This window comes from Lethenteron reissneri, chromosome 26 (assembly GCF_015708825.2).
Source record: "Lethenteron reissneri isolate LAM-NWPU_2019-01 chromosome 26, ASM1570882v1, whole genome shotgun sequence".
Taxonomy (NCBI): domain Eukaryota; kingdom Metazoa; phylum Chordata; class Hyperoartia; order Petromyzontiformes; family Petromyzontidae; genus Lethenteron; species Lethenteron reissneri.
Window position 1 is genome coordinate 22058617 of NC_083804.1, and position 11303 is coordinate 22069919.

The window sequence follows — 11303 nt, forward strand, 5'->3', positions numbered from 1 at the left end:
CGTTGCACCTTGGCACAAAGCAATACAATATTGTTTGGTAACATTGCAATAATGTGGAAGGATCGAGATATGTTTTCTTTGTTTCGGCAGGAAGGGACCAATACTCTGTTGGGCTCTTAATTTCATGGGCGTCCTGCGACGGCACAGATGTTTAAAAGTACAGATATTCGTTACAATCGTGGTTACTTTGGTTGTGATACAAATAGGGAGTCCTGCTACATGCTTCGTATGTTACAGGAATAGGGAATCGGTTAAAACATTACAAAAATACAAAGCATGGCTGCATTCTTTTGAGAACAAAAATGAAGGCGAACTATTTCAATTTCCAGTTATTCGGGAATTAAGTGGCAAGGTCATTTAATTTTCTAACACAACCATTAAATTGTCATCTTCATCACATGAGGGTTGTATGTAATTCTCAGAGCTGGAAGTGAACTCAATTAAGTGAAAAGCCGAAAGAAGTATTATGAGGTGATTTAATAAATGGATGTCTGTCTGTATTTCAACACAGGATCGTTGTGCTATATTTAATCTTGATATCGCATCATGAAGCTGGACCGTGGCGTCTTGTGCTTGCTGCAGCTTGCTCCGTTGGAAAGCGTTGCCCCACGTCTGCTAACGTGGTTTAGACATTCAGACTGAGTACGAACGTCGCCTTACCATAAAAAAACACCATTCCATGATGCAAAAGCGCGTCCGTTTGCATAAACGAGATTCTATTTGCGCGTAAAATTGCAAACGAATAAATCCTGAAAGAACAGGGCTGAGTGTGCAACTGCCTTGTTACAGATCCAAGGGATCATGCAGTACCCTAGTCCTGTTAGGTGGGTACAGTTATTACATTCATATGAACGTGGTAGTATCATAATGTTTTTACAGCAAAGCGAGATTTGAATGATTTGTGTTGAGATGCAATTAAAAAGATGTAACTTTAAAAAAAGAGTGACAATACACATCGTTACGGTATCACCTGCGCCAGTTTTACTTGTCGTTAATTTGATGAGAAACTTACGTACTATTTGGGTCTTTCGGTAAAGTCACGTCAATAGAAAAAAAAACATTAAAAATCACAATGTTTCGATCGCAACACAGCATTCCGCCTGCTGTAGTTTTTCACCTGAAGACGATTGCTTGTGTTGCGATCGAAACGTCGATTTCATTTTTTTTATTTTTCTATCTTCGTGACTTTACCGAAAGACCCAAAGAGTATGAATTCCTGCAGTCACGAAAGCTTTACGTCGAGAAACTTACAGTGCGGTATGCGCATTTGCAACCATATTCAAAGACAAACAAACATTGGCTGGCTTTCTTCCTGCCTGGATTCCTGTCTGTCTGGCCGACTAGCACTCAAGTGCGCGTGCGTGGTAGTAACGCCACCGCGCGTGATAACGCCACCCGCATTCCACAGCCGTGCGTAGGATCTGTGCGCTTTGACGTCACCCCCCCAAGCCCACATGTATGTTGAACTTCTTTCGCACCGTACGTAGCCAATCGTGCTAATCGGAGGTGCGGGGAAGGACAACAAACCGACCACAAAAAGCAGTTCTAAAGAAATTAGTTTTCATTCCAGATTTAAAAGTGCCTAGCTCCAGTGGCTTCCTGTGCAAATGTGACAAAGCAGAGAGTGGAGGGAAATTAGGAAGGCAGAGAGAGGGAGGGAGGAAGAAACGGAGAGCAACTGAGAGAGGTAGCAGAGAGTGAAAGGGCGTGAATTGGAGAGGAAGAGTGCAAAAATGCAAAGAGAAAAATGGAAAGAGGGGAGCGACGGAAAGCACTAATCAGTAGGTGTGAGGATTAAGGAGAGACAAGAGGGAACGAGACGGGCAAGGGAGAGGTGGGAACAAAGAAAGTGAGGATGAGGGGTGCGCAAAAAACAGGGATAGGTGGGAAGTGGGCGGGATACAGTGTAGGGAGGAGAGAAATGCAGAGGGAAGGAGAGGGTAGAAGAGGAGACAGAGAAATAAGGCAAAGTCAGAAATGTAGATAAATTGCGATATACATTGCAGAGAAGGCACAAGAAAGGTGGAGAGAAAGGGCTCGATATAAGAGTAAACGTTTTGCTGGCTGGCTGGGGGGGACAGACAGACGGTCGCATCCAAATGATGTGCGAGTTGGTCGTTTACTATTAAATACAGATTACTGCGAACAACATCTGTTAGTTATCTCTTGCAATGCAGCAACGTTACAAACGCGGATTTCTGGGTGGGTCTGCGTGTTGAACATTTAAGTAAAAAAAAACATAATTTAAACTGCTCAAGTTACCCGCAGCAGTGTGAGGCGAAAGCTTGAGAGGAGAAATTCTCTCTAGAGATGAAACTTTCGTGACTGCAAGGATTCACACTCTTAGTTCTTTCGGTAAAGTCACGTGATTTTTATTGTTTTATTTTTATTAATTTTAATTTCATTTTTTACCTACGTGACTTTACCGAAAGAACTAAGAGTAGGAGACATTCTCAACACGAAGCAAATCCCAGAAAACAGCACTTGAATAATAAGCAGTTTTGAAATGGTATGTGTTAAACTAAGATTAAGAAGCATTAAATATTTAGTCTGGATTTCATTAAAACATTCTGAACTGAAAATATAAAGATTTAAAAGCAAAATTATATTTCAACTTCAATGAGTCCATTTGATAAATTCAGCTCGAAGCAAGGATCTGCAGCGAAGCTTCGACAAATTAATGACAGACTGTACATCAGTCCTTAAGTTCCGAAAATCAATTTACCTCCCTACGTGAAGGTTAATGTATTGAATAAGAAGCTATGTTTGTAATGCTTAAAATTTGTGCAATTACTGCTCAATCATTTCAAGAAATACACGCGACATCGGTGTATCATGTACATCCATCACGATCTTGGGTTGAGGCCTGTAAAGAAACATGTAAAAAAACATTACTTTAGTAATGAACCTATTGCACATTACACTGTCAGCTTCACCATTATATCTCCACCACATTGTTAATGCAGGCACAGACTGATCAATAGAGGCTACAAACACCAGGAGTTGCTGGGTCATCGTCATTATACTGTGTCATCTCTTCATTCAGGCCTTCTTGATCGCTGGACCAGGAAATTGAGGCCCATTTTTTTTTGTCTTCCAGACTCTGGTTCGGAGTCAGGAATTACGTTGAATACCAATTGTATCTCAAAAACGCTGTAGACATAGGGCGACACGTGCATCTAAAGAGTTGTTAATAAGACGTTGTTTTGGAGCAATGAATGAGGAGTGGAATGCTACAGACTGGAGGGGAAATGAGACGATATTATGACAGACGCATATAGACATTCAGCCATCTGCAGAAGAGATGCGGGAAGCATTGAGCCTGTACTTGAACAAGGTTCACAGCCTTTGATGATTATTCCAGACAATGAAAGCAGCAGCAGCAGCAGCAGCAGAGAAGGAGCCATCCTCCCATCAAGCGGAGGATGATAAAGGGATATGATTGATACCCTTGGTTTTCCAGGGCCAACCAAGACGTTGCTCGAGGCCCAGAGCAGAAAAACCACATTGGGGCCCTCTTAATCCACCACGTCCAAACCTACATCCCAACTACTCACAAATATAATACTTGAAATTGATTCTCAACACATTTCGAATTTCACTCCCCGTAAACCTTGCACACATTGCTCACTAATTGCAAGGGGTATACTTACTTTTCAGTGGTTGCTTTCTGGGTGGCGTAGGCTACTGCCACAGTGAAGACGAGAAAAGAACCGTGGTGATTGCGAGCAGGCCGATGAATCTTTTTGTCAAGCCAGGGGTTAGACGGGTGGAGGATCCAAGGTCATCTGTCAACAGCAACACACGAGCTGATTATTTACGAGACTCCTCTAACGGTATTGAGACGTATCTACGTTGTCAGGGAAACTCGCTGAGCCCTTTAAACACATCGTAAACATTTGAAATATTTTCACAAATGCGCACTTTGCATATTTTAGGAATATTCGCACGGTGTCATTCATGAAACAAAAACGTGGAGCGGCCGCAATTGACTCCGCCTGGCTCCTGAGTGTCGAGTTGGAGTAGTAGCGTAATGGAAGTTGCCGGAAGGTGGGCTCGGCCGAGAGGGTTGCCGCTTACTCTTGGTCATTTGTTGCTATATTGTGTTGAGAGTTGGCGTGGGGTTTTGCGTCCGTTCTTCCCGCATGGCCCTAATTGTTCAGTTTAAGCAAAGTTTTACCAAACAGGGCCTTAATAGGACTCGTGGTGGTGACTCTGCCCAGTGCTCACCAAGCTGCAGTAGCCAAAATGCTGGACGAGGTAGATGCGGCAACCGGAGTTGCCCCTTCACGTCGATAATTATCTTCAAGCCTCTGCCCCTGCGTCTCAAGTCCAGACACCCAGCGTGGGCATTACCACCGCCCAAAGACTCGAGCATGTGACATACCCGCAACTGCCTGGCGCGAGGAATGGAGATGTGTAGACCTCATCAGTGATCCATCCGTCCAGATGCCTAGCTTTGACTTCCCAAGGCACCAGTGGGGTTCAGTTGCACCGCTTCCGGTGTGACCAGGGCAGGGAGTGTGTGTGTGTACCTGCTTTCTAACATCGATGGGGCATCATACTACTTACGTGACAGCCCGCCGTGTGAATGCGGGGAGTAGTGATACCATGGCGCACCATCGTCTCTGGGTGCTGCCCTGCACATACTGGAGGAGGAGGAGGCTTTCAAATGGCTCTGTGGCTACGTTGGCTGACGTCCACCCACACTATACCATTGACATACTACGTATGTATTCATTTAATTACATGTTTTTTTCTTGTGTATCTGGTACTCTGCCTGGAAAGTCACGTGTAAAAGCATTCGCTGACTAAGCATCCGGCGCTGGACACTTTGGGACTCTTCGTCGATCAAGAGTGTGTGTGTGTGCGCCACGCTACCCTGCACACAGGTTGCACATGTCATCGGGTGGGCCCGGGGTGTACATTTACAAATGTGCGGCCCATTGGTCATCTACTGCTGGACGAAGGCCTCTCCACACCACGTTGATCGTGAGGGTCGCTTAACCAGACTGTCCACCACGCTGGTGGCCCCAGGAGTGGTTAACACCGGTCCTAGCCCTGGCAGGGAATTTAATTGAGACCACTTGGGCTCACAGATAAGTCCGCGCGCGTCACCATGCCACCGCTTCACCCCAGTACTGATGTAGAGGATGTTCGGGACATCATCACAAACAAACACCACACAACCACGGGTTAAGGGTCGCGGGAGCACTGCCGTGTACGACACGCAATCTGATTATTGAGTGGAGGACACTCCCATCGGAGTGGCCCCAGAAGGATTAACAGAGTAGGGAAACCCCGAGAAGGGAATGAGTGTGAAAAAAGGGGGAGATACGGGCTATATAAGGAGAGGAGTCGGAGGGTTCGAGGTTGGTTTTAGATGATAAGTGGAAGTACGGTGTGAGGTTGCCTTGATCCTGCTTAACCATCTCAAGTCTCCTCTTCACTGTGTTAACAGGAGTTGTAACTGGCGACTTTGTCAGATGGAGCGCAATCACCAACCCACCCATGTCAGGCATTTTTTTTTAAATGGTTGCCACGCACCAATGTAATACAAATGCGTGGGGAAGCTACTAGTCTTGTCGTGATGTTCTCGTCCGAATGGGAAACAGATCTGGCGACAGCCCATCAACAACCCAGTGGAATGGCGACTGAGCGTGCACGAGGTGCAACTGCACAGGATGGAGCTCCGGTGTAACAGGCTAAAATAACCCCTGCCCCAATTAAACCCGGGTATAGTTTGGCTAGGCAAGAGTATACCCGGGGGGAAAAAGTGTCCTAGGCTAAACAATACCCGGGGGTTTAAACTAGACTGGGCCAGACCATACCCCTCCAGGCCAGAATATGCCCCATGTGAAAGTTCAAAGGCAATTATCCATACAGAGAACAGCCGACAACGAACTTCAATCGATATCTAAAAAGTGTATAAATGGAAGTAAGAATCTCAGTTTGATCAATTGAAGCATTTTTAGGGTTAGGGTAATTATTAAAGTTTCTCTGGTTGAAGCAATCAAAGTCTATGTGTTTACAGTTTTAAATAAAATGTTGGAAAAATTGAGTAATTCATGTGTATATCGCTCAACACTATTACTATCATGGGGGTATAATTTGGCCTAGAGGGGCATAATTTGGCCTAGGCCATAATAAACCCCAGAGTATAAATTGGCATAGGCCATAATATACCCGGGTATAATCTAGCCTAGGCCGTTTTAACCCCGGGTTTACTACGGCTTGTGGGTATACTACGGCCTGTTACACCGGGCACCAGACTACAACGAGGGAGGGAGAAATGGACACCGCTGCGGGCGCATTTGGAACCCCTTCAGCTCTCTTATTCTACTCAAATCCACAACCTGCTCGCGTCGCCTGCAATCATAATAAACAACAAACAAGCACACGCAAAGTGGACCTCGACGTCCACCTGACCTGGAGAGCCACACGGCACACCACTTGGTGGGAGACAAATACCCGGCAAGTTGGCAGTCGAAGCCTTTGTAGTAGTAGTAGTAGCCTTTGTAGTAGTAGGAGTAGCCTTTGTAGTAGTAGTAGCCATTGTAGTAGTAGTCTTTATAGTAGTAGTAGCCTTTGTAGTCGTAGGAGTAGCCTTTGTAGTAGTAGCCTTCGTAGTAGTAGTAGTAGCCTTAGTAGTAGTAGTAGCCTTTATAGTAGTAGTAGCCGTAGTAGCCGGAGCAGAAGCCCAAGTCGTAACATCAGCAGGAGTCGTGCTCTGCGAGTCGGCGAGCATGTCCCGGGTGACGTCGAGGGAGCCGTTGTGCGGCTCGGGCTGCACCCCGAGCAGCTCGCACATGAGCGCGTACACGTGCACGCTGGCGAACGGCTCCGCCACGTAGCCCTGACGGAAGCGAGGTCCGAAGGCGCGGAAGATGGTCCACATGTCGGGCACCTCGTTGTCGTAGCCGTGGTCGCCCTTGTTGAACTGGAATATCATCCTCTGTCCGGGGGGGTGGGGGGGGAACAAAGGGGGCTTTCGAACAACCCGGTCGGATCGACATCGTGCATTGAGTCGCTTTTAACTCCTCCGATAAATCAACATTCAGAAGGGTTTGATATTAATTACTCTTATACAAGTAGGTGTGGAGTGGAGGGCAGTGCAGTATAATCTGCTGCTTTACTGTCCTTCTGTGCTCTCATATCTATGCTCTCAGCCTTCACCAACCCGCATTGACCAGCGTGGTGAAGCTTAAGCATAAAAAGTAAACCCACAGCCTGATCAGCGTGGGGAGAGCCTCGTCGAGCGATGGACTGACAAATGGCTGTACAAGCAGAGCTGTACAATAATGCTCATCGTGATGCAAATACGGTCATGTAAGATGTCGAGTTTGGTGTGAATACTCAACGCCATTGACCACGTAGCCAGGGTCTCCGTACACCAAGATGGGCAGGATGCGCTCGTGGTTGCGGTAGTGAAAGCGCTCTGGGAACTCTTCCTTCCTATAAACGTGCAGGTGCGGGTGGGCACCCTTCAGGTTCTGGTAAACTTCCACCTCCTTCCCTTCCTTGGGCAGAAGCATGCCGGACGGTCCATAGTCCACCAGGTCAAACTTGAGGTCCCTTGTGAAGTTAATGAAATTTGACAGCACAATTTCATTGATGTCTGGAGCTTTCTGAGTCGTCAGCATGCCGTGGTCCGAGGTGATGATGACATTGAGGGTGTCCTTCAGGCCGCTCCTCTCGATGGCCTCCACCAGGAAGCCGATGGTCTCGTCCACCTTTTTCACAATCGCCCGCCGCTCTTCCGTCTCTGGTCCATACTTGTGGCCCGTGGAGTCCGGCTCGCCATAGTACAGGCCCACGAAGTCGAGGCCGTCTTTGACGAACCAGTCCATGACAATGTCAATGTTGAGGAGCCACTCGGTCACGTTGCTGTTCGGATGATCGTCCGCTTCCGCCACGGCCTTGGACGGAGTCTGACCGGAGTACGTGGCAGCTCCGCCGGGGAAGTGGAACGAGCCGGTCTTCAGGCCCTGAAAATGGGAAAAAATATGAAAACGCAATGGCAGTGGAAAGATATGTTGATGTCAACTTTCACATATCTACTTTGTTTGATACCACTAGGGCATAAAGTGCCTTCTTCAATCCTATAGTTCAAGATGGCACTGATCGAAAGAAGTGGAGTTGATTGGAACGGCAGCCTGGTATCTATGTTTTTCTTATTAATTTCAACTTTTTAAGTTAACTTTTGTTCAGACACCTCCGAACATGTCAGTCGATTTCTCTGCCATCTCTAAGAATAAATCACCCGAAAGGTCAACCATTTATGTGTTTGTTCTTTCATTAGGCAGTTTTGATGACAAATCTTGGGAAGTGTTGTTGTTTTTGTTGTGATAATGCGGTTGTAGCTAAATTATAATCTGGTGCGTGTTTAAAGTTTAAAGTTGATTAATAGGATTAGGCACAATCTTCATTTTGTGGTTTTATGAGTTAACCATACACAAGAGTTGAAAAGCCTGCAAATGGGTGTCACTTAGCCAACCTTGAAAATCCAGACGATAGGTTTTAAACGCAAGTCAATTTGCGTAGCATATAAATGTGAACGCATCTCAAGATGCTGTATAGAAAAAGGCATTATGAAGAAAGAGGTAGCCAGTCATAGGCAAGGGTAAAGAGAAGCATAGTGAACTTGAACGGGGACAGGTACGTGGTCGCATGCTGGAGGAAAGAAGTTTATGACGAGGAAGGACAGGACAGGAGAACGTACGACCTCCCTCTGACCAAAGGTTGATTTGGCGGCTTTGACAGAAGGCAAAGCGAAGCATGCCCGAACTACGGATTTTCGAGAGCGTGAAGGCCAAGAGACCTGGTTCTGCGCCGTGATCCAGATGGGGAGGGTCTGGTTCCACCATTCGGAGCGCAGTTGCGTTTTCTTAAAGTTGCGTTTTTCTCCGGTCTCTGGATCGAACAGCATGTTGTGAATGACGCCGTGAGACTCCGGGTGCCTCCCTACGCACACCGCGCCCACAGACAAAAGAGTCACGCCAAAGTTAAGCATATGTATAATACTGACCGTTCTTCAATATGGCTCCCTATATCACAAATTTTTTTTTTAATTATGCGAAACTATAATTGATTTAGTTTATTTTACCAGGTAAGGCCCACTGAGCTGTATATCTCTTTTCAGAAGCGACCTTGGCCACAAATGATAGCTCAACGAAGTGGCTTATCACGTGGACATTTATCGCAGTCAAATACTCTAAACGCATGTTTCTAAACGTGGAGGTAAAAACCGTAGGACCCGGAGCAAAATCCACACGACCACGGGGAGAACGTGCAAACTACAAATATACAGGAGTCAGGGTCTGGATCGGGATTGAACCCACGATCTCCTGCATACCAGGCGAGGTAGTTAACATCTCGCCACCGTGGCGGCACAGTGGTTTGGACCACGTGTTACGAGCTGGCGACCTGAGTGTAATTACCAGCCACGGCTAACATCAGTGACGAGTGATATCGGAAACCCGTTTCTACGTGCACCCTACACCACTGCTCACCAAACCTATTTTTTTCACTCTGGTAAAATACATTCAATTGTATTAAGCTCTCATCTAGAGGATATTCAGGGATGTATAATAACATATTTTGGCAGCCTATTTAAACTTTCACCACGTACCGCTGCATCGATTTCACACCAGTGCACGGGGAAAGCTCCTGAGAGCGAAATTGCTCAATGCTCAGCCCAACCTTGGAAGAAGAAAACCCGCACTTGGATCGAATATAATTTTAAAATCAGCAAATCGATCGACTTCTTTTTATTTCAAATCGAGAGAGAGAAACAGAGAGAGCTACTTGAGACTGAAATGATATTTTTTCAAGGTGAGATCTGGGTCAAGAGGGAAATGCAGATTGCATACGAAAAACAAACACACAAACACAACTCGAAACAAGGTCGACAACACTTACATGACCAATCAATCAATGTTCATATAGAGCACTTTACAAAATGTAACATTACATACACGAATTCTCATTGCTTATAACAATTTATAAAAACCAAGCGTTTTGTTTAAATATTGACAAAGCAATGTATCCTTGACCAACTCAATGAACAGTAATAAAATATTATAGCACAACGGGCACAAGTTGAAGGTACAAAAGGTGCAACCCTGCAATTGCTCTCTACACAGCTGTTTTGGTGGAAGGGCCTCCACTACAGAGCTGCTCCAGAGGGGTTATTTGGCGAAAGGGTGCTGGATACTTCGGCCGTGGAGAGAAAAAAAAAACGAAAGTAATCCAATGCACATGACGACCACAGAAGAAGAGGAAGACGAGGAATACCGGCTCGGACGTCGCATCCCCAATCGAGTAGCCGGGATTGGGTCGAAAAATTAGCTACCAGAAGGCAGCAGCAGCAGCACATTGGCACAAGACAGAGGATAGTGGAAACTAATGACGAAATGTGCAGTGGACACCTACGAGATATCTGCCCATGGATCGTAATGATCCACGAGGGCCAGACGCCTTGGTCAAAAACGAGGGGGGGGGGGGTACCCACACTTTACCCCACCTCACTCGACCAACTAATCGACGAACTGTGGTCTCCATATTTGCACTTTTCTGGTGGAGAGATGCAGGGGCTTTGAGGAATGTGCCAATCTTTTGAACTCACGTGCCAGGAGAGCTCGAATCGACCAGCGTGCGAACACTGTGGCAGCACGCCCCGACCATCAGTTACGCTAAAAACATTTGGCTTCAGCTACGCTTATCCGTCCGTACCTGTGACGAGGGAATTTGACCTACATTTGAACAGTGGCCAAACGTCTTGGAAGATTGGAAGAGGTCGGAGAATTCACATGGACACCTCGCGATTGCAGAACGGGCAACCCCTGGAGGGCATGTCGAACAGTTGGTATTACGATTGTTTAAAATCGGTTCGTAATTTTAATTGAGCCTCTAGATGAATCATCGAGGGATCCGACTCAGAGGTGCTGAAGGGTTACCAGTGACGAGGGTGAAGTGCGATGGAGACGTCATCGTGACGAAAGGCGGCACCATGTGTTGCGCCGCGACCCCGATGGTGCGCAGGTGGTCCAGGTTCGGGGTGTCCACGTCCGTGTCGTAGTCCCAGCGGAATCCGTCGAACGAGACGAGCAGCAGCTTCTGCGGCTGCCCTCTGTGCGCCGGCAGCGCGCTCGATCCCGACCATGCAACGCAGAGTGCGAGCGCCAGGAGCCAGCGCCCCGATCCACGCTCTCCTCTCAGCGACAGCATCGTCCTACAAAGGCTTGGAGGTTCTTCTTCCGAGGACAGTGAGAGCGGAAATGTTTCTTTTGTCTTCGCACCAC

The 11303-nt window shown here is 46.8% G+C and overlaps 1 protein-coding gene across 1 annotated transcript; it reads right to left on the bottom strand.

The window, feature by feature from the left end:
* Positions 1–958: 958 nt before the first annotated feature.
* LOC133347867 (ectonucleotide pyrophosphatase/phosphodiesterase family member 7-like) lies at positions 959–11303 on the bottom strand. Its single transcript, XM_061560578.1, has 6 exons — positions 10959–11303; positions 8822–8964; positions 7362–7988; positions 6472–6955; positions 3654–3788; positions 959–2866 (listed from the first exon to the last, which is right to left on the bottom strand). Exons 1-5 carry the CDS (start codon positions 11227–11229, stop codon positions 3685–3687), a joined length of 1629 nt encoding a protein of 542 aa, XP_061416562.1. The 5' UTR covers positions 11230–11303; the 3' UTR covers positions 959–2866; positions 3654–3684.